General features: G+C 54.9%; 8 protein-coding genes across 8 annotated transcripts; 6 read left to right on the plus strand and 2 right to left on the minus strand.

The window, feature by feature from the left end:
• Positions 1–646: 646 nt before the first annotated feature.
• Positions 647–6,805, plus strand: CCM_07133 (SNF2 family helicase/ATPase (Ino80), putative; the record flags this gene model as incomplete). Its single annotated transcript, XM_006672271.1, has 4 exons — positions 647–1,480; positions 1,897–2,214; positions 2,276–6,596; positions 6,648–6,805. 4 exons carry the CDS (start codon positions 647–649, stop codon positions 6,803–6,805), a joined length of 5,631 nt encoding a protein of 1,876 aa, XP_006672334.1.
• Positions 6,806–7,324: 519 nt separating this feature from the next.
• Positions 7,325–8,518, plus strand: CCM_07134 (uncharacterized protein; the record flags this gene model as incomplete). The annotated part of the gene is made up of 1 exon (XM_006672272.1): positions 7,325–8,518. One exon carries the CDS (start codon positions 7,325–7,327, stop codon positions 8,516–8,518), a length of 1,194 nt encoding a protein of 397 aa, XP_006672335.1.
• A 1,064-nt stretch (positions 8,519–9,582) lies between these two features.
• On the plus strand, positions 9,583–12,353 carry CCM_07135 (WD-repeat protein, putative; the record flags this gene model as incomplete). Its single annotated transcript, XM_006672273.1, has 2 exons — positions 9,583–11,213; positions 11,264–12,353. The coding sequence occupies 2 exons, from the start codon at positions 9,583–9,585 to the stop codon at positions 12,351–12,353; spliced, it is 2,721 nt and encodes a 906-aa protein (XP_006672336.1).
• A 2,038-nt stretch (positions 12,354–14,391) lies between these two features.
• On the plus strand, positions 14,392–15,040 carry CCM_07136 (uncharacterized protein; the record flags this gene model as incomplete). The annotated part of the gene is made up of 2 exons (XM_006672274.1): positions 14,392–14,987; positions 15,019–15,040. 2 exons carry the CDS (start codon positions 14,392–14,394, stop codon positions 15,038–15,040), a joined length of 618 nt encoding a protein of 205 aa, XP_006672337.1.
• Positions 15,041–15,635: 595 nt separating this feature from the next.
• Positions 15,636–16,958, plus strand: CCM_07137 (F-box and wd40 domain protein, putative; the record flags this gene model as incomplete). Its single annotated transcript, XM_006672275.1, has 1 exon — positions 15,636–16,958. One exon carries the CDS (start codon positions 15,636–15,638, stop codon positions 16,956–16,958), a length of 1,323 nt encoding a protein of 440 aa, XP_006672338.1.
• A 206-nt stretch (positions 16,959–17,164) lies between these two features.
• On the minus strand, positions 17,165–18,337 carry CCM_07138 (phosphatidic acid phosphatase beta; the record flags this gene model as incomplete). The annotated part of the gene is made up of 2 exons (XM_006672276.1): positions 17,165–18,148; positions 18,227–18,337. 2 exons carry the CDS (start codon positions 18,335–18,337, stop codon positions 17,165–17,167), a joined length of 1,095 nt encoding a protein of 364 aa, XP_006672339.1.
• Positions 18,338–19,570: 1,233 nt separating this feature from the next.
• Positions 19,571–20,458, plus strand: CCM_07139 (ubiquitin-conjugating enzyme E2-24 kDa; the record flags this gene model as incomplete). Its single annotated transcript, XM_006672277.1, has 3 exons — positions 19,571–19,831; positions 19,951–20,222; positions 20,284–20,458. The coding sequence occupies 3 exons, from the start codon at positions 19,571–19,573 to the stop codon at positions 20,456–20,458; spliced, it is 708 nt and encodes a 235-aa protein (XP_006672340.1).
• A 548-nt stretch (positions 20,459–21,006) lies between these two features.
• CCM_07140 (succinyl-CoA ligase alpha-chain) lies at positions 21,007–22,340 on the minus strand (the record flags this gene model as incomplete). The annotated part of the gene is made up of 4 exons (XM_006672278.1): positions 21,007–21,596; positions 21,698–21,771; positions 21,826–21,952; positions 22,073–22,340. The coding sequence occupies 4 exons, from the start codon at positions 22,338–22,340 to the stop codon at positions 21,007–21,009; spliced, it is 1,059 nt and encodes a 352-aa protein (XP_006672341.1).
• Positions 22,341–22,628: the final 288 nt, after the last annotated feature.

The following is a 22,628-nucleotide window of genomic DNA, read 5'->3' on the forward strand; positions in this document are numbered from 1 at the left end:
CCGAGATGTATTCGTAGGCTTCCCAAGCTCCCCAGGCCGTCCCCAGAAAGGCGTCTTGTCGTCGTGACTGCTTTCCGCTTCCTCCACACTCTACATCAGCCTCCCACACCTATTCTCGTCTTGCCTTCTTTTCTTGACTTGAGCCTGTCGCCTGCCTCTCGCCTTGTCCCCTTTCCCTCTGGTTTCTCTTTTGCCTTTTCCCCCCTTACACTGGCCACGCCAAACGGTTACAAACACGCCCAGCCGCCACCTGTCGCGAGCATCACCACCTTTGCGCCGCGCGACCTCACTACGAACTAGCAACCCGTTTTTTTCTTCCCACGGTACAAACGCAAACAAACACTGCCCTCGTCGCCGACACGGCATACATTGTTCGATTTAGAGCCCATGGATTCTGCCTGATTTTTCAATATTCGTTTCTGGCTTCCATTTTTGCCGCGCCTTTTTCCTGTCACTCATACTAGTTCCCTTGTCCCCTTGGCACGATTCCTAGGTCAAGACCATCTCGGGGTTAAGAATAGCACCACAGACACGACGCGCCTCGGGCCAATTCCCTCGCCTCACGGGTCTGTCAGAGTTTTCCCATGTTGGCGTCGCTGCCGCTGCTGCCGCCTCACCACCAAACCCATCTCCTCACCACCAAAACATGAGTGACCAGTTGCGCTCTTCCCACGGGCGACCCCGGCTTCACCCTGATGATGAAGCAAATGGTCGCGACGTGATGGATCAAGGGAGCGCCAGCGCTGCGACATCTTCCACTCATCCTGCCGGCTCCAGCTCCAGCACAACCACAACCACCACGCCGCACCGACACTCCACCTTCAGCCTTCGCTCGCCCACTCGCGCCCCAGCCCAACACCATCCTGCTGCTGCTCCTGGTCCTGCTCCTCCTTCTTTGCTTTCTGACTCTGTGGCCGCTTCTGCCTCCTCCTCCTCCACAGCCAACCATCATCATCATCACCACCATCGCCGCCATCATCACCATCATCCCGACGCGACCCCCGGCTCGACCCCATCGTCCCATCACCACCACCACGCGCAGCCCTCGTCCGCTACATCCACATCGCGACAGCATCACCACCACCATCACCACCATCACCATAATAACCTCCCCGCCCCTTTTGCTGCCGCGCCTGCGCACTCCTCCTCTGCTGCTGCGGCAGCCACGCCCGCCTCGACTTCTGCTGCAATGACTGGCGGCTCTGCTCCCGGTGGCCTGCCGCCTCTCGGCCCCGGTGCTTCATCGCCAAACGCGAACCATCACCAACACCATCCGCATCACCAGTCTGCCCCGGCGCGCCCTCGCTCTCCGCTGCGTCCCTCGTCGGGCTACTACCCGCCTGCTGGCGAAGCTCATCATCCGCCGCGCGACTCCAAGCCACCTGGCAGCTTTTACGATCCCCTTACCGATACCACAATGAAGGACCGCAGTAGAGTCTCTGATTCCTGGCACAATGCCCCCCCTTCAGCTTCACCCAAGGTAAGAGTTTTTTTGCCATCTATTTGTTGCGCAAACCACCATCAATTCATCCCACTGCATGTCTTTTTTGCTTCCACGATGCCTTGATACGCCCTTTTCCCTCGTCGATTGCTTTTTTCATTTTCCCTTGCGCGCGCGCTGCTTTCCATGTCGCGCCCACAAAAATCCCCATTCATCTCAATTGTCTGTCTTTTTGCTCCCTAGTGCCTGTGCACCAGGCCAGCAAAGCAAGAAAGAACCATCCCGTCCTACAATTTGCATCCGTACCACCGCCACAATTTTCTGGCTCTCCAATTCTTCATCACCACCATCATCTCCTCTCCATCATCCATCACCACCCTCACCCTCACCTCCAACTTGCACAACGACACCACGCAACTGGCCCTGATTGCACCATATACTAATCCTCTCGGCAGAGTCGCGAGGCCTATCCCTATCATCCACCATCTTCCGCCGAAGCTCATCAACCCGCCTACTACAACGGCCATTACACCGCTTCCAGAGACTCGCGTCCGTCGCCATCATATAATCGGCCCCGAAGCCCGCCGACGCACTCCCATCCCAGTCTGCCTGTTGGCTCCCGCAGCCCGCCTACTAGGCAACCACACATGGCGTCTCCCACCCATCACCGTGCTCCCCTCAGCTCGACCCCCAATGGCTCAGCTTCCCTGCTCAGCAAGTCGGATTTGAGGGCCGTCTCACCCCTAAGACCTGCTGCTCCCGCGCTGTCAAGTGTAAGTCTCTACCATACATGACCTCGGCGCGTGACATCGACTCCCTGCTAACTCTCTTCAGACACCAAGTCGTGCCGACCCCATGTCCTTTTCCAATATTCTCTCAAGTGCCGAGCCGGCGAGGCCCAGGTCGCCACCACCTGCCATCGCCCCTGCCCCTGCTTTCGAGCTGCGTGTTAGGGAACATAACGATGATACAGAGGTCGAAAAGGATATTGAGACTGAAACGGAGCATCCCAGTGTCAAGGGTGTCGACGCTGCTGCTGTTAAGAAAAAGTCCGCTCGTCGCTCGACTAAAGGTAGAGCCTCTGACATCCGAGATGCCGCTGCCCCCAAGAGCCGTCGCGCTTCTTCGAGAAAAGAGACCACCCCTCGTGGTGCTGCCAAGCGCCAAGCTGATGGACAGCCCAAACCCAAGACTTGGTCTCCAGAGATGGAAAAGAAAATTTCCAACTATGAGGAAAAGATTGACAACGAAACCGCCCAACTCGACCCCAATGAGTTTGACGAGACTGAGTACAAGCAGCACGCCCAGAAGCGCCGTCGACTAATGGACGACGTCGACACCCGTCAGCAGCGTATGCGTCGCGATGACTTTTCCGACCAGCAGAGCAAGCGCCTCCTCGGGCACGCCGAGCTCGGCAAGAGACGCTATGACGACATGTACTACGATACCGCCCTCCAGGAGGTCCGCGAACAAGAAGTATTTGCTGAAAAGGAGCGCAAAAAGGACATGCAGCGCAAGCGACGTCGCGAAAAGTCCATGGCCGTCACAATGGAACTTAAGGAAGCTGCCCTTGCGCGCGCTGAGGCCGCCGAAGACGATGAGGAGCGCCAAAAACACCTCCGCGATGCGGAACGGGCAAGTAAAAAGGCGCAGCAAACCAAGCTCATCTTGCAAAAGGGTATCAAGGGTCCGGCTCGAAACCTTGAAATGAGCTTCGATGGCTCCATGTCTAGCTTTGTCGCCTCCGACGCTGAATCTGGCCCCAAGAAGAAGGGCCGTGGTGGCTCACGACCCAAAAAGTCAAAGGAGCAGAAGCAGGCCGAAAAGGACTCTGCTGTTGCTGCTCAGGCTGCCTTGGATGCTGGTGAGGAGCTTCCCGCCAAGGAAGAGGGCAAAGTCCGCATCAAGATCAAGGGCCGCTCCAAGAAGGATGGCGGCAAGGAGAAGGAAAAGATTGAGGGCAAGGAAAGGGTCGACGATGTCCCCGAAGCCGACAAGAAATTTATTTCCAAGGGCTACAACCAAATTTACGACCAGATTTGGCGCGACATGGCCCGCAAAGATGTCAACAAGACTTTCAAGCTTGCTGTCGACTCGTATGCTACCAAGAGCTCCAATCTCAAAAAGACTGCCATTCTTGCCTCCAAGGAAGCCAAACGCTGGCAGCTGCGCACCAACAAGGGTACCAAGGATCTGCAGGCCCGCGCCAAGCGTGTCATGCGTGACATGATGGGCTTCTGGAAGCGCAACGAACGAGAGGAGCGCGACTTGCGTAAGGCTGCTGAGAAACAAGAGCTCGAAAACGCCAGAAAGGAGGATGCGGAGAGAGAATCGGCCCGCCAAAAGAGGAAGCTCAACTTCCTTATCTCGCAGACCGAACTGTACTCTCACTTTATCGGCAAGAAAATCAAGACGGACGAGGTCGAGCGCAGCACAGACAACCCCGAGATTGCTCCAGATGGCGCGTCCATTCCTGAAAGCAAGATGAATATTGCAGAGTCTACAGGGCCCGTTGCTGGCAAGGTCACCAACTTTGAGGACCTTGACTTTGATGCCGAGGACGAGTCGACTCTGCAAGCTGCAGCCGTGGCCAATGCACAGAATGCGATTGCCGAGGCCCAACAAAAGGCCCGCGCGTTCAACCAGCAAGGCCTAGATATGGACGACGAGGGTGAAATGAACTTTCAGAACCCCACCGGCCTCGACGGCGAAGTCGAGATTGCGCAGCCCAAGCTCCTCAATGCCCAGCTCAAAGAGTACCAGCTCAAGGGTCTCAACTGGCTCGTCAACTTGTACGAACAGGGTATCAACGGCATTCTTGCCGACGAAATGGGTCTCGGAAAGACGGTTCAGTCCATTTCGGTCATGGCCTACCTGGCCGAGAAGCACGATATTTGGGGCCCCTTTCTTGTCGTCGCCCCTGCTTCCACCTTGCACAATTGGCAGCAGGAGATTGTCAAGTTTTTGCCCGACTTCAAGATTCTCCCGTACTGGGGTAGTGCTGCAGACCGAAAGGTTCTCCGCAAATTTTGGGATCGCAAGCACTCGACGTATCGCAAGGACGCAGCTTTTCACGTCTGTGTTACCTCGTACCAGCTAGTCGTGTCTGATGTGGCTTACTTCCAGAAGATGAGATGGCAGTACATGATTCTTGATGAGGCCCAGGCCATCAAGAGTTCGCAGAGTTCCCGTTGGAAGTCGCTCCTCGGCTTCCACTGCCGTAACCGTCTGCTGCTGACAGGAACCCCCATCCAGAACAACATGCAAGAACTGTGGGCCCTGCTTCATTTCATCATGCCCTCACTCTTTGACTCCCACGACGAGTTTAGCGAGTGGTTCTCCAAGGACATCGAGTCTCATGCTCAGAGTAATACCAAGCTTAATGAGGACCAGCTCAAGCGCCTGCACATGATTCTGAAGCCCTTTATGCTTCGTCGTGTCAAGAAGCACGTGCAAAAGGAACTTGGTGACAAGATTGAACTTGATGTCTTCTGCGACCTTACCTACAGACAGCGCGCCATCTACGCCAACCTGCGCAACCAGATCAACATTATGGATCTCATGGAAAAGGCGACTTTGGGCGATGACCAGGATTCTAGTACGCTAATGAACTTGGTCATGCAGTTCAGAAAGGTCTGCAACCATCCCGACCTGTTTGAGCGCGCCGATGTCACTTCGCCCTACTCGTTTGGCTACTTTGCCGAAACTGCCTCTTTTCTCCGCGAAGGTAACAAGGTGACAGTTGGCTACTCATCGCGTAGCTTGATTGACTATAAGCTCCCCTCTTTGGTGTGGAATGAGGGCGGCCGCCTCTACAAGGCCGGCAACGACAACCGCAAGGCCGGCTGGAGAAACAAGGCGCTCAATCACATGATGAACATTTGGACGCCTAACAATATCCAGGAGAATGCCAACGAGAATAAGGCCTTTTCCTGGCTGCGTTTTGCAGATGCTAGCGCTGGTGAAGTCTACAAGACCGTGCACAAGGGCGTGTTTGACCGTGCTGCCGACGAACTGGCGAAGAGCGACCGCCTGAGCCAGTTTGCCATTGCGTATGATGAAGAAGAAGAAACCTTTTCGCCTGGCCACGCTCTGTTCAAGATTGCGGAGCGCAACAATCGAAAGCCTTCGGCAGACATTACCAAGGAGGGCATACTGTCGCGTCTGATGAATATCTCTGGACAATCCTATGATGACAGCGGTATGGGTCGCCTGGACCTTGCTGGAAGACCTCGAGTCTCGGCGCCTCCGTTGGTCGCCAGTTCCAACAGTGTCCACTCTGAAAGAGAGGCTCAAGACGTCTTGTTCAACGTGCCTATTCGCAAGAAGCTTTACGGCACGACACCCAACGAGGAGCAGGCGCTCGTCCAAAACCGGGTGCCTTTTCATCTGTATCCCCAGCCCAAGGTTCTGCCGGAGCCGGACAACGAGAAGAGACGCTTCACTAACATTGACGTTCCTTCCATGCGCCGCTTCGTCACCGACAGTGGTAAGCTCGCCAAACTGGACGAGCTGTTGTTCAAGCTCAAAAACGAGAACCACCGTGTTCTGCTGTACTTCCAGATGACTCGCATGATTGACATGATGGAGGAGTATCTGACCTACCGCAACTACAAGTACTGCCGTCTCGATGGTTCCACCAAGCTTGAGGACAGACGTGATACGGTGGCCGATTTCCAGACGCGGCCGGACATCTTCATCTTCCTGCTCTCGACTCGTGCTGGTGGTCTCGGTATCAACCTGACGGCTGCCGACACTGTCATCTTCTACGACTCTGACTGGAACCCGACGATTGATTCGCAGGCCATGGACAGAGCGCATCGTCTGGGCCAGACGAGACAGGTCACTGTGTATCGTCTGATTACTCGCGGCACAATTGAGGAGCGCATCCGCAAGCGTGCTATGCAAAAGGAGGAGGTGCAGCGCGTCGTCATCCAGGGTGGCGGCGCCAGCGTCGACTTCTCTGGCCGTCGCGCTCCCGAAAACCGCAACCGCGACATTGCCATGTGGCTGGCGGATGATGAGCAGGCGGAGATGATTGAGCGTCGCGAGAAGGAGCTCATAGAGTCGGGCGAGCTGGATGCGAAGAAGAAGAAGAGTAGTCGCAAGAAGAAGGCCGAGGCGTCGGCTAGCCTCGATGACATGTATCACGAGGGTAAGTCAGGTTCCAAAGATATTACTAGCAAGGCATACTAACACATTCTAGGCGAGGGCCACTTTGACGATGGCAGCCGTGCTGGTGCTTCGGGTACTGCCACCCCGGCGGAAAGCGAACCTAAGAAGCGAGGCCGAAAACCGGGCGGCAAAAAGGCCAAGACGGCCAAGCAAAGATTAGCCATGGCCGACGGCATGGTTGACGGCTAATACAGGATGGAGCCGATGAGGCGCAATTTTGTATCAACATAATACGGGGGTCAAGGGTGGGGTTTGCGTGTTTCTTGCTCTACGGAGTAAAAGTCTTTGCTATGTTTTGATTGGATTTTCCCAGCCGCTGTTTATTCATTCCTTATCGCTTGCTTTCTACGACCTTTGTTGGTTTCGAGGACCACATGGCAGATGCCTCTTTTGGATGCATGTATTAGTATTAGAACGGGGGAAGAAGAAGGAAATGATTGCATTTGATATGGACTTGCCGAATACAATACCTTGATATTTGTTGCCTATTTTTAGGGCTGATTTTGTGTGTGTGAGCGAGGAGTGGGATCTGAATGCTGATGTGGTGAGTGAATGAATGGCCAAGTGAGATGGTGGTGAACTGGGCCGTGAATCGGAGCGTGGATTGTGACGGCCTCGACTTGAAGCAACTGCTGAAGCTCTTGACCTTGACATCGCTTTTTTGTAGGCAGCATCCTCTTATTCGCCCTGCAGTTATTTGTTCCTGTCATGTTGGAATCAAGAATGGTGTCGGATGTTACATGGGAACCGCTAGCACCCCTAGCAGCGACGACCACGACTGCCGATGATGCCCCAATTCAAGATGGCGACGACAACAGCGACGCCGACACACGCGGGCCTAGGTCTTATAGCCTAGAGGACTACTTGGACCTTCGCATCGACAACTTCACTGGTGACATGCGCGACACCTTCACCTGCCCGCGCGGCGACACACAATGCGACGGCCACACATTCTCGTCGATCCAGGAGTGCGTAGCACACGAGCAGGACTGGCATGCTGGCCCATACAAGTGTTATATCTGTGGGCGGGCGTTTGCGTCGGGGCCGCGGTTGCGGCGCCACGACCACTACGTGGACTCGGAGGCACGCCGGGTGGACGTGGACGAGGCGGAGATGCGCAGGGGCGGCGTGTGCGTTACGGTCTACCATGGCAATTTGCTGCAGAGGCGGCGGGCCAAACAGTTTGCGAAGCTGGTGAAGCTCGACGACGCAAGTCGAGAGAAAGAAAGGGCTAGGGAGGAGAAGAAGCGGACAACGAAAATGTTGGCCGCGATTAAGCGTGAGGAGGTTAGAAAGAGAAACAAGGACGGACAGTTGGTCGTGATTGGCGCAGAAGATGGTGCCGCGATAGGGCCCGTGGAGGACAAGGACAACATGGAGATCTGTCACGAGCCGTGCTGTCCATTGTTTGAGAGGCGATTTACCAATAATGGGTCGTATGCGCGACATATTGCTGCGCAGAGCCACGCCATCGCCGTTCGCATGGGCAGGGCTCTTGTCCAGCAACTCACCGTCATGGCCACGAGCCGGGGGTTTCTGGCCGACACCTCTCCTCCCCACGATGCTGAAATGGCGGGCCATGGGCGAGCGAGCACGCCGCCACCTCGACCGCGCGATGCCCATACGCAGCTACTCTCTCCGCCCCCAACACCGCACACGAGCGACGACAACGACCATGACTGGGATGGCATGGAGAAGATGCCCATGATGCTGACGCTACGACTGGCCAAGACACAGCGAGCGCTGCGCGAGCTGCGCTGCAACGCCCCCGGGTGCAGCATGTACGGACAGGGAATGGCGAGCAGCCAGTCCTACTGGGCGCATCTGGCGTCGCAAGGCCATGTGGCTGCGTTGAAGGCGTGGACTGGACGAGGTGGAGAGGCGGTTTACGTACCTTTTTGATGCAAGTTGTGCTGTCAAAGATTGCCTCCATGTTGTTTTTGCTTTTCAATGTCTCTGTCAAAAAGGGGGACATTTCGAGCCCTTGTACTTACAAATGACTGCATACGGAGATGGGCAAGATGGATTTGTTCAAGGAAAGAGGTTGACTTTGCTAACGAGAGCCGCTACGAGTAGGATGAGACAGACGTGCTGGTGTGAGGCTGACCGACGGAGATGTACTACAAAGTATGTACAGCGATGAAGATGGGGAATTTTGCTCAGAGTATGTAGGATAAACGATGCATATCCAATTGTCTGTCCTTTTTTGCCGCCGAGACTAGAGAAATTCCAGATGTATACATGAGAATGCAATGGGTGATGGGGGCAAGGACTGAAAAAGGATGCCTTAAGTTTACTCCCTTTTTTATACTCTTTGCCAACTTTGATCCTGTTTCTCTACTCTACGGAGATTCTTGCCATGGCATACCCATACGCACACCGCACCGAGCGGAACTTTTGGCGCTCGACTTGTACATTTTCCCGCCCCTGCGCCCACCTCCAAACCACGTGTAGAGCTGAAAGGAGCCGGCTTAATTTAGCGGAGAAGTGCTGGTAATATGAATAACTAGGGCGAGTAGAGAACTCAAGCGAGCCAAAATAAAGTGCAAGTTTTTGCTTTTATACTACTTTATTAGGCTCATGAGAGCTCAACCAATAACATCTATATATCCATCCGTACTAACAAGGTTGTTTCCCGTGCTAGTAGATTGTAGTTGAAGTCGACAGTGCGAACCAGCTGAAGCAGTTTATTACTGCTTGCATTTCATAAATAAATATAATGTTATTGTCCAGACTCACAGTGCAACATACCTGGGAAGGTACACACTTTGGCATTGGTGCTGTCACGTGCTTCAAGATTACCTGACCAAGTGACAAGTGAACCAGACCAGCGGCGAGTAAGCTGCGCGCGCCTTCCCCCCGACAGCCACGCATCACGCATCTTCTTATCTCATGGAAATACAAAATATTACCCGAACACTTCAGAGTAGCATTGGGAAACTTTTTTTTACGAACAATCGGACAACATGTCAAACCCCCTAGACTATACAGTCGCTTGGATATGTACTCTCGAGATGGATCACGCCGCCGCTCTGGCTCTCCTTGACGAGACCTATCCGCTCCCCAACGTCATCCACCGCGCACCACGCGACACCAATCTGTACACTCTGGGCAATGTCAGCACGCACAATGTCGTTATAGCCACTGCCCCAGTCAGAGACGGTGGTGCGGTATCAGTCGCTACCGTTTGGAGAGACATGCTGCACAGCTTCCCGAATCTTCGAGTTGCCTTGGTACTCAGTGTCGCGCCAGACCAGAAGCACGATATGCGCCCCGGTGACCTCTTAGTTGGTAGCCTACCGAATCCGCATATCAGTTTATCTCAGCACGACAACGCTATACAAAAGTCGCCTCTCCTCGAGACAGGGCTAGGCCAGCCTTTTGCATCCCTGCGAGCGGCCGTCTGTGAGCTCCAAAACAAGCACAAGCTCAATAGCCATCAACTCGAAAGAAGCATCCAACAGACTTTGCAAAATTGGCCTCAAATGCACAAGGGGTATTCTCGCCCACCTGCGAGCCACCTTCAGAAGGCACGTTCGGATAGCGATGGCAATACACTACACATTGACAACCCTTCTCGGCTGGTTTCACGACACACACAAGAAGACGAGTCCGATAATTTAACAATTCACTATCGTTTCAGCGCGCCTGCCAACCAACCGATCGAGGATGTCCAGCCAGGTGGGGAAGCAGCGACAAAGAGCGCTGACTTATGTTTCGAGATGGAGGCGGCTGAGCGGACAGACAATTTCCCTTGTCTCTTGGTGCGCGGCATTTGCGATGCCGCCGACTCACACAAGAATGGAGCGTGGCAGGGTTTCGCCGCTATGGCTGCTGCTGCATACGCAAAGGACTTGCTGTGTCAACTTCCACCTGACAAGATAGAATCGCAGCCGCAGGTCGATTTACAACGACTTGCAGTTCCGGGGTTTGGCTCGAAACCTGACCTTCACCAATCAGAACCCAAATGCATGCCATGCGAGTCTTTGGAAAGACACCAGGGCTCACACGTGCATGTCACTGACGGGAAGCTTGAAACCTCTCACGAGACAAGCGAGAGCATCAGCTGTTCTACTGCATCTGAATACTGCGCCTCTGGCAGCTGCAGCGGAACTTGCGAGAGCGATCCTGCGTCGGTATCCCAAACTAAACACCAGTCTTCGAAGAATGACTGTTACTACGACGCTGCTACACAAGTGGCAGCACCGGATACCGTCCCAATCGCAGCACGGCCCGTTGTCCATTGCCAGCGATTGCATGTGGATGATACTGCCACATCTAGTTTCGAGTCTCGTGATGCCGATGTGATTACTTCACAACCCAACCTCGCAACCTATGGTACTTCCAGACTGGAGCGAGAGAGACACCGAGATGCGTACATCAACGCAATCCGCAAAGACGACGTCTTCAAACTTGCATCTAGCCACAACCACGACAAAGAGTGCACCGAATTTCGAGAGCGTGAAAACGGGAGCTTTCACGTCTGTTTTTTTGTTGAATTCCCCTCTGATGGCCAAAAATGGGTTGTGAGATTTCCCATCTGTCCGGTCCTTTATGAACCATGGCAGAAGCTACGGAGCGAAGTTGCTACCATGGAGTATGTTGTATAGCACCAGTCCCAAACTCTTCCTGCTGACTGCATCATAGATATATCCAAACCAACACGACGATTCCCATACCCCGTGTGTATGGTTATGGGCCAGGTGGTGATTTAGACATGAATAATGCCACCGGCCTCCCTTATATTATCCTTGAATACATTGTTGGCCAGCCCTTTGATCCTAAACGGCTGTTGAAGGCATCCGATGATGTTGTACAAAAGTTCTATACGCAGCTCGGCGACGCCCTATCACAACTTCGGGCTCAAGAGTTTGAATACGCCGGATCCGTGACGAAGGACGCACGAGGCTTCGTTATAGGCTCGCCTCGCTCCGTGGATTTAAACAGCATCCAGTTACAGGGCAGACGAGGGAGCGTTACTCCGCAAACAACAGCGTTTGACTTTGCCATGTGCAACTACGATACCCTCGCGCAGCGATTAAGCCTCCCAACAGAGGAAATGGGGGAAGACGACGCCCGACACGAGATTTTTGCACTTGAAGATTTCAAGATAAGGCTCTTCCAGCTTATAGACCCTTCCTTAAACTTCGAACCCTTTGTGCTTACACACGGGGACCTACGGCCGTCGAATATTATCGTAAGTGAAGATTTTACTATAAAAGGCATCATTGACTGGGAATGGAGCACTACTATCCCTCGCCAGTTCTTCATGCCGCCACTATGGTTTAGTGGATATGAAGTGGCTAGTCCTAGGGACGCGCGATATCAATTCCAGTATTCTATCTTTTACCAGGCGCTTTTGCGTGCCGGTGCGGCATCGGACGCATGCCGCACACTCGCATTGGAATGGGGGCCAGATCTTGGATCCAGCTACCGCCTCTTCCTACCCGAAGCGCTACTACACCACCATGCTCTTCTGCATGTATACTACCTGGCTCTGTTCCCCGAGTTCTTCAAGGGCATGAGGCGGCAAGATAAGCTCGAGGCGTTTTACAGATCCTCAAGGGTATTCCGCGAAGCAGTGCGGGTCAAGGTGGAGGAATCAAGGAAATACAAGGAACATCTTATTGCAGATGGGCTACTCAATCCAGATATTAAAAGGGCTCAAGACTTGGAACTTGAGGCGCTGCGCCTCAAGGCTGCGAAACTATTCGGTAGTGGCACGGCGGCGCCTTAGATTGCCGTGTGCCCATGTTTCTTCTCCCATTCTCGCTTCTGCTCCTCGAACTGAGAAATCTCATTTTCAAGCTTTGTAATGGCTTCTTGATACGCCCTGATTTGCCCCTGGTATTGTTGCAACGACTCTTCCAAATCCAGCGTCATCACCGTTCGCCGCGCTTGTGCCGTTGAGGCGGAGTCGCTAAGGAGGGCCATGGCGCTCTTCTCCAAGTTTTCGACGAGCTTTACGTGTTCTTGGACCTTATTTTGAGTCTTGCGCAATTCTTGTACTTTGTCATCAATGTTCTGCTGAAGCCTAGCTATGAGTAAAGCCATTGTCGTAATCTGCACATGATATTTTGGTCAGCAGGAACCTGGAACTAGAATACCTGGTGCAAGAGGAAACTTACAAGGAATGCCAAATGATGACGATAAATATGAGAGCAGCAACAGCCACGGCGGTAGAGTATCTTGAATAGAAGGGAATATTGTCGACAGGCTACACGTAAAGCAAGCATCTACTCGTAGAACTATGAACGATCCTGCGTGAATAGGCAGCATCTTCCCCGCACCGCAGCCTGTTAGGCGCCTCGTCCTTCTGACTGGCCAAGAGCAGATCACATGAACTTATCATTACTAAGTGCGCGCCTCTCATGACTTTGTACCATGTGGATCCTATTCTTGCTGACTTTGAATGGTTTTAGAGATTACTGGCGAGGAGCGGCGCAGGTGCTGAGGGTTTGCGATACGCTGCTCTAGGTCGGACGGGAAGTTTCCAAGCAGTCTCTTTCGTGTCATTGCACCCAGATTCCAGTTTGAATGGCGCGTCATCTTTTAATTCCTGTCCGCCGTTCACTGCCATGCATGGTCGTTGTCACTGTCGTGGTCGTGGTCGTAGTTCTTGCTGTAGCAATAGTTACAGTAGGTATCACAGATTGACTATGGGTGCGCTGTCAGCGTCGCATTGGCTGATGAAACCCTGCATCGCCAGCTGCAGGAGCCGTTGTGGTGTGGAAAAACGCTTGCTGCATCTCATGTCTTGGTGACAACGAATACGACTGCAATGTTACGGCGTTTTATCACATATTCAGCCAGCCACGGGAATTCTGCTGCATGGACAGCAGGACGAAATCAGGATCCGATATGTCGTTGCGACGTGCAGCAAGACGGCACCGCCGATAGCCTTGAGTGAAAGCGGAGAAATGGGAAATGGCTATGCATGAACGTATCCGAAAATGTATTTCCATTATTCAATATGATCGATGTTCCGATAGCGTAACGCTCCCGGCGGCGCATAGCACCTTGACAGCGGACAGCGGACTAGGCCCGGATCTGTCTCGGCCGGTCCGTGCCGCCCCGCTGGTACAGTTATCAAGGTATATTCTCAGGCAGGTAGCCCCTATTGGCCCTGTATAAACGAACAGATCATTGTCTGATCAAAACGTCACTTTCGTGCTCAAGGTATGGAAAGACGGCTCCAAGATAGTTACAGTTAAGGCACTAGTCACCAGGCTATAATTCATGCTCATTTCTAGTCAATGGATATTATTTTTGGCGTTATTGCCGCCAGTCGCAAAGTCACCGTCGCTCGGCTTGGGCTTATCCATGAGAAGCGTATGGTGATGAAGTGCAAGTCGTACTCTACTTCAATCATGCAGCACTAACTTATGCAACTCGTGTTGATCCAATCTTGGCGAAATCCAATGCTGCCTGACCACGTCGTGCATATGCAATATATTGCGGTGTAAGTGGAAGTGATGGGCCGGCCTAGGCCTGCCCGGACAAGTCCCGTAGGTAAACAATGCAGCCGGCGTTGGATAGATGCATCAATCTTCTTCCGTTGAGCATGTCAGCTACAAGATGAAAAAAGGGTACTTCGTATTCCGTACTCTCTCCTGGGTCCTGCCGTCCGGGTGTAGGTAGAGTATCTGTGCTGTTCTGGAATATAAGTAGCCAACTCCGTCCCCAATTCGCTTCTCATCTCCCTCCTTCTATCCAGCATCACATTCTGAAAAAGACTCTTCTCAAAACTCAGTTGCACAACCTCGAAACAAACCATGTCGCCATTCATCATGAAACTCGCGTCTGTCTTGGCTGGAGTTGGCGCAGCAATGGCAGCTCCCCCATTGGCGGAGTCGGGCACCATCTTGGCCGTCATGGGCCCAGATGCCCTCAATGAGAAAAGCTACTCCGTCTTCGCCAACTGCGTGCAAGGTCTGGACTCGGGCTACAAAGCATACGCAGACGGGGGTGTTCTGGTAGTCATCCCATCCACCAGTCGTGCGATTGACATCAACGCCGCGGACAAGGAGCTGTGGAAGTGCATCGAATCCTCCTCAGGCACCATCTCTCTCGCGGCTGAATCGAGCGAATTCCACGACAAGGCCCACGAAGCAAGCACCGACGTCAGGTCCATTCAGCACACGGATGCTGTGAGCATGGGGGTCACCGGACAGAAAGTGGTTGATCATGTTGCTGCCAAATCGAACGCATTGAACACGCGCGCCACTGCTACCATCTATGCCGTCCATCGTTCCGATGAACGTACCTGCAGGGGTGACTTTAACCAACATTACGTCAGAAACTGCATCAGCTTCATGAGTGCGTATACCTCCACACAGGCGGACAACCTGGACGCGGCCAAGCAGTTGCGGTATACCGTTTGGCCGCACCACGATTGCCAGAAAGGAAACCAGAGAATCATGAATATCAGACCGCGTTCGTCCTCCGAGTGCCTGGCCAGGACCACTTATTCATGGACCGGAGTCTATGTTTAGCTGTCTGTGGACGTAGCTTGAGGTTGCGGAATATGTGGTTATCAGGCGAGAGTTTGTCTAGTCCAAATCTGTTATTTCAGTGATTCTCGTAAAATTCCGATACTTTGTGTCAGATGTGAGAAGAGAATGATCAGAGAAGATGCACAAGAGAGGACAGGGATGAGGAGAGCAAACGAGGTGGATTGAGGCACACAGGAAGAATATGGCACTTGTTACCTACCTAGGTACCTAGGTAGGCATCAGACTGAGCATAGCATGAATCAACGCGTACAAACTACCTGGCTCATATCAGGCTTTTGTTCAAGTCGTCGGGGTTACATCCTTGGTCATAATGTGTAATGTCCCTTGTTTGACAGCGGGCGCTACCCCGCCTCTTTCACTTTACTTTGTGCACCCTGAGTGGTCACCTGATAGTGACATGCAGACAAAAGTTCAACCCTCACTTCCACCTCTTCCACCTTGCGCCTGCTCTACTACAAGCTGCATACCTCGGTGAAAAAAGTGCTGGCAGAAAGATCAGCGCCATGGCGGAAGAGTACATGGACTTTGACCGGTTCATCGAAACCTTTGAACTGAAGCTCGACAAAGAGTTTGATTGCGACGACGTGGCAGCATCATGGGCTCCCTCAGCCAACGGCGGCCCTCAACTTTGGGGAGACGAGCGTGATGCATTCGAGCTGAGTAAAGACGACCCCATGTCAGAACAGGCTGAGAAGTCGAGCGCCGAGCTGGCAATGAGTCCAGAGGGCAAGTTCATCGCAGTGGCGACCAACGCCGTCATTCGAATCTACGCTGTCGAGTCAAAAGTATTGACGGCCGAGTTTCGCGGACACGAAGAGACGGTCCAAGCCATCCACTTTTGGAAAATGCCCGGCGACGACGCCAAAGACGCCCACTACGTGGTTCTTTCTCAAGACTCCGAGGTTGTCGGCGCTGATGGCGTCATCATTGCGTGGTACCTCGATGGGGATGGAAAACGGGTTGGTGATGCAGAAAGTAAGATTCAGTTCGAAGGTAGGTTCCTCTCGGGAACCGCACACGCTCTGCGCTGCGACGGGGCTCAGTTCGTGCATTCGGATCGAAGCGTAACAACGCAGGGCTGGTCACGACCAAGTGACTGGCTCCCGCAGCTCGTCATTCGCTCGCTCTCCGATCCTCTCACCGAAGTCTGCCGACTCAAAGGCCACCAAGACTCCATCAAATGGGCTGCGTGGTCACCCACCGACCCCAACGTCATTGCATCGGCATCGTGGGATGCGAGCTGTCGAATCTGGAACGCTGCGACGGGAGAATGCATCCACAACGTGCAGGGCGCCGACGGACAGAACTGGACGGGTGACTTTTCCCCCAACGGAGAACAGATTGTGTTTGCCGGCAGCAACCGAAGCGGCGCGCCACACATTGCAGTCTACAGCGTTGCGACCGGCCACATCATTCTGCAAGCTGAGATGCCCGGTCTCGGGGGCCTGCCTACACCACTCACATGGTCTCCCAACGGCGACGTGATTGCCCTCGTGGTCAATCGCTCTGTCCTCCTGTGGGATGTTGCCACGAACAAGACCACAGAAGTCGTCAAGGTGCACAGCGACGGCAGTCTGCGCGATGATTTTTGCGACATTACGAGCCTCAGGTGGCTTGATCGACAGGGCAGCAGGCTTCTTGCCCGCCTCACTGACCATACCGTGCTTGTCTGGGACCGGCAGCGCAACTGCAAGTGGAGGCTCCGGCGGCCACCGGGACTGCAGCAGTTGGCGACGCTGTCGAGTGCAGAGGCCTTTGTGGAAGAGAAGAACGAGCTGCTTTGTCTCGACGGAGACTGGCGGCTGCGCACTTGGGGACTGGAATGAGAGTAGCTCGTATGGTGCGCGTAGGCGGGCAGCACAAATCACCTCGTTCGGCAGCATCAGCGTGGCTTTTTTTTTTGCATTTACAGAGCAGCATCAGATCTCAAATAGTATACAATGAATTGCAATGATATCACAAGTTTTCGCCATGTCAGTAGTGTGTCTTGGCTCACACTCCTGCCGTCTTCGTGTAGACATACAAGCCCAGTCTATACAGCAATCGCTGCTGTCTGGGAGCTCCCGTTGTTCGTCACCGGACCCTGCGAATGCACGTCATCGCCACCATGCCAGCCGTACGTCCGTCTTCCTGTCGCGCGGGCGGCCCCCGACGCGGCTGCCGGCTCCTCCTCGGGCAGCCAGCTCTTCCTCGGCACACCCCAGCCCGCGGTCCGCGCAATGGTCTCGGCGACATGCTCGGCCTCGCCGTCGGCATCGTACGAAAAGGGGGATCCCGGACGGAGCGGGATGTGGTTGTAGCGCCAGTCCCAGACGGCGGCGTACGCGCAGCGGTACGACGCCAGGGCCATGGCGCTCCCGATGACGGCGCCGGCGGCGACGTCGTACCAGTTGTGCGCGGCGTCGACGGTGAGCGCGCACGCCATGGTGGCGGCGGCGAGCAGCGGCAGCAGCGTGAGGGCGAGCTTCCAGCACGCGGGGCGGTGGTCGGCCCAGACCTTGAGCTTGGCGTTGGTCCAGAGGAAGAGGAAGCCGAAGCCGGCGCAGGCGGCCGTGGCGTGGCCGCTGGGGAAGGCGGTGACGGCGTCCCGGAGCAGCCGCGCGTCGGGCTGCGCGCAAATGTCCGTCGTGTACATGAGGCGGCGGAAGCCGACGCCGTCGAGGCCGGTGCGGTTGCCGCCGGGCTGCGCGGCGCGGGACGGGTCCGGCATGCAGACGGCGAGGAAGGAGGGCCGGAAGCCCCCGACGAGCTGCTTCAAGACGACTTGGATGAGGGCGCCGAGCAGCGCGGCCCAGGCGGTGCCGAGCACGGCGTTGCTGGCGTCCCAGAGGGAGCGCAGGCGCAGCGCGGCGCCGAGGTAGACGAGCAGCGGCACGCCCAGGGACAGCGCGCCGGCCTGGTGCGCCGGCATCAGCCAGCCGCGGTAGGGGTACGCCCACTCCGGATAGACGACGTCGCCGGAGCCGTCAAAGGTGACGGGAAAGGTGCGGAGGGATGGGAAGGGCGCGTGGTAGATCTGTTTGGGGGGGGGAGTTCAGGTGTGTTAGCTCAGCAGGAAAGCTTGGCGCGGCTCGGGGACATGGGGTTGCTGTACAGCGAGAGCCAAGCCTCCGACAATGGCCATGGTGATGAGATCAGGCCACACGGCCTGGAACCAGTGGCGGAGGAGAACAGCCGCGGCGGGCGGCGTTCGTGGTGAGGGCATCACGACGGATGCGGAGGGAGTTGTGCACCGGTAGATTCTTCGTGAGCAGCGCAAGAAAATGGATAAGTTATCGAATGGTTAGTAGGGACTCTGCGGCATGTGTTGATAACGAGCGCGAGCAAGGCGTTTTTCGTCGTGGCAAGTCGCTTGCCAGGAGGGGTGTCGCGTGCTCGCTTGCTCGCTTCAGCAAACAAGTTGACGGCCGAGGGTTGGGACTTGGTTGACGTCATGTAGCGCAACATTTCCGCCGCCTGCACCTTCCGCTGGTACAGTGGATAACGTTTTCCCATTGTTCAATCTGGATGGGTAAGAAATGGGGTTTTTGTAAAGACGGGATTTTGGGACGATTTGGATACTGACTTGGCCCGGCTGCGCGTGGTGTATTACTGTTCGCTCGCCGTTGTCTACCCTGTTTTATAAGGTAAGCTACCTAGGTAGGCAGGAATATGGCCGTTTACAGGTGTCGCTCTCCGACTTTCACAGAACCGAGAAAACTACTCGGTCACAGGTTAATAACTATTTGCTTCTGTGACTTTCCGTTTCTAGAGAGTGACGGAACAACTCCGACTGGCACCTGTCGCAGCAACCCTCATTCGGCTTCCTCATTCCGGGTAGCCCAAGGACAGCCCACCTTGACTTCTTGGGCCGTGTCGGGCGTTGATGCCCATTATTAATAAGAAAAAAAGAAAAAAAAAAAGCCGCCCTCCGTCTCACCCATTAACCAATCTCTTCATCTCGAGGTAATACCAGAGTGACACGCCAGACGCTGGGCGCGCCCGGTGAGGCGCAGTACACAGGTAACCCACGTCAGCAGGCCAGAGTGAGGCTTTCACCTACCAACCTAGGTAGCAAGGTAGGTAGGTAGTCTTAATTACCTACCAACCACTGGCAAGTGAACTCTTACACAAGTCGCCCAAAAATAGCCCATCCCGTCCCACTCGCCGGCCCAGCCCATCTACATTTCCCCCCTCCGCCACCATTCAACTCTTGTTTCTTTTCCCCGTGTCTTTTATTCCCCAAACATTATCTTCCCATCATCGTCGACTTTACATCAGCCATATTCTTCTTCTTCTTCTTCTTCATTTCCCCCTTCCTGGCATTATCCCCAACGCCCGTCTCTCATCACCCACCCCCACCACCCGAACAAAAAACAACCAACCAACCCACCCCGCGAGCGAAATACACACAACGACCCCCCTCCCCCTCCCGCGCGAAAAGAAGAAAAAAAGGATCATGACCACCAGCAGAGACCGCCGCGTCGCCAAGGAGCTCGCCGACATCCATGCCGACCAGGACAGCTCCGGCGTCTTCGCCGCACCCGCCGACGGCGTCTCCCTGCGCTCCCTCGTCGGCATCTTCCCCGCGCCCCCGGACACGCCCTACGCCGGCGGCACCTACGAGGTCGAAGTCGACATCCCCGACAGCTACCCCTTCAAGCCCCCTAAGATGCGCTTCAAGACCAAAATCTGGCATCCCAACGTCTCCTCCCAAACCGTACGCCCCCCTCTTTCCCTGCTTCTCTCTTTTTTCCTCGCTTCGCTCGACGTCAGCCTCGTCAACGCAACTCTGGCTTTGCATGATGGATGTGTGCTGACCGTATCATGATTATATAGGGCGCAATCTGCCTCGATACACTCACCACCGGCTGGTCCCCCGTCCAGACTATCAAGACGGCCCTCCTCTCCCTGCGCATGCTCCTCGAATTCCCAAACTCAAAGGACCCCCAGGACGCCGAGGTCGCCAAGATGATGAACGAGCATCCCGAGAGCTTCGCCCTCTTCGCCCACGAATGGGCCGTCAAGTACGCCGGCGCCCCCCGCCGTACCATTGACACGAGCCAGTTTGCCCAACCGTCCGCCGCCGCCCCCGTAGACGATGCTCAGAGGTGTGTACCCCCCAAATGCCCTCTCCTCTTGGGGTGCGCCCAAAAGCTAACGAGGTGGCAGATACAACGGGTACAACAAACGCATGGTCGACAAGTTTACTTCCATGGGGTTTGACGTAGAGGCCGTCGTCGACGCCTTTCGGCTTGTGGGCATCGATCGTAACAACGGCCACTATTACGAGCTTGAGGAGGCTTACATGGGCGAGATTACCGCCCGTCTGCTAGGCGAGCAATAATAGGATTGGCCGAGGTGACGACTGAAATACCCACGCTTCGTTTTTCTTCCTCACGCATTGAGTTGGAGTTTTTTGTTTTTTGTTTATTGCTTTTATGCATGTATACATACCACTGGGAACTGAGTTTAAAATGCAACAAAGAGCCTTGATTGGGGCATACTTCCATGTCCAACTATTCATTTTTCCAACGCTAAAAGACATGCACATGTCGACGCGAGAATACCGCAAGCCAGTCTTCTAGAGCAAAAAGTTACAAGCCACTGTTCTAGAGCACACCGGCTGTCCCGTTTTATATTGTTCCATATCTATCACATAGTAATGACACTGGCTGACAGGCAACTGGACGGAGCTTTCCACCCAGAAACAGGCCGCCACGGAAAACCATTGGTTTTCCTTTGAAATATTAAAGCAAGGAACGCAAAGTCACAGCTTTCGTGTCCTAGAGAAAAAAGCCCTAAAAAATAAACTGCACATTTCCCTCTCCATTCCTCTTGGCACACAGACAACTCTCCCAGGCACCTTGTCGTCAACGAGCAGGTTGGTAAAATTTACAAAAGATCGCGGCGAACAAACTCGTCATAGAGAGCCTTGCCGAGACCGGCGGGGGAGCGCTCGACAATGACACCGGCGCCCTCGAGGGCGGCAATCTTGGAGTCGGCGCCGCCCTTGCCGCCCGAGACAATGGCACCGGCGTGACCCATGCGGCGGCCGGGCGGGGCGGAGATGCCGGCGATGAAGGAGACGACGGGCTTGCCGCCGTTGACCGTGTTGTACTGCTTGAGGAACTCGGCCGCGTCCTCCTCGGCGGAGCCACCGATTTCACCAATCATGATGATGCCGTCGGTGCTCTCGTCCTTGAGGAAGACCTCGAGGCAGTCGATAAAGTTGGTGCCGGAGAAAGGGTCACCGCCGATGCCGATGACGAGCGACTGGCCGAGACCGGCCTGCGTGGTCTGGTTGACGGCCTCGTACGTGAGCGTACCGGAGCGCGAGACGATTCCGATGCGGCCGCGCTTGTGGATGAAGCCGGGCATGATGCCAATCTTGCACTGGCCGGGAGCGATGATGCCGGGGCAGTTGGGGCCGACGAGGCGCGTCTTGCTCTGCGTCTTGAGCATGTCGGTGATGCGGACCATGTCTGTATGGGGCCGAGTCGCTGGTTAGCTGTCCGAGTTCGAGGCTTTTTTTATCGCAGTCGGGGTTGTAGTAGCGGGGATAGTTTACCATGTTGAGGAATACCCTCGGTGATGCAGACGGCCAGAGGAATCTCGGCCAGGAGAGCCTCCTCGATACCGGCGGCGGCCAGAGGGGGGCTTGCGTTTGGTCAGCTATACAGCGAGCAATGGGAGCACGATTTGGGCGCTTACGGAACAAAGAGGGCAGTGGCAGTGGCGCCAGTCGCCTTTACACCCTCGGAGACGTTCTTGAAGACGGGGAGGTCGAGGTGAGTCTGGCCGGCCTTTTTGGGGTTGGTGCCACCAACAACCTTGGTGCCTGCAGAGGGCATGGTCAGTACATGGTCGGCTTGTAATTGATGCGCCTGTGCAGCGTCGCGGTGATTGCATCGGGGCTTGTACCATATTCGATGGCCTGCTGGGCGTGGAAGCTATTCACAAGGGCACGTTAGCGTTTCGTTCCGGGGGAGCCGTGGGGGGAAGCGCGCATTAGGCAATGCCGTTCCGCTGCTGTCACGCCCCAATGGAATGCGGAATGGCACGTACGTTCCCTGCTTGCCGGTGAAGCCCTGGAAGAGGACCTTGGTGTCGGCGTTGATGCGCAGGTTCTCGACCGTCTTGGAGTAGGGGGACGACGAGGAGCTGTATGAGCGGCTCGAGACCTGGCGGAGGGCCGAGCGAGCGGCGGATCTGTGAACGGCCTGCATTGTGGCCGGGACGATTGGGAGAGAGAGGAGGGAGAGGGAGGGGATGCGAAAGGAAGAGGGAGGAAGAAAGAAGAGAGGCAAAAAAAAGAGGATGCAGTCGACGGTAACCGCAGAGAGGTGTGTGGTTGTGTTGTCGTGGCCGGGAACAAAAGGGAGCTTTTTGGGTGGAGGTTTTTTTTCCTTGGGGAGAGCTTGTCTGGTTGGCTGGACTGGGGGTCAGTTTTGGTAACAGAGTTGGGACAGTGGACGTCTCTGCTTGGGCCTGGGCGCTCTTTGTTGGTGAGCGTT

This window comes from Cordyceps militaris (assembly GCF_000225605.1).
Source record: "Cordyceps militaris CM01 unplaced genomic scaffold CCM_S00005, whole genome shotgun sequence".
NCBI classification, from domain to species: domain Eukaryota; kingdom Fungi; phylum Ascomycota; class Sordariomycetes; order Hypocreales; family Cordycipitaceae; genus Cordyceps; species Cordyceps militaris.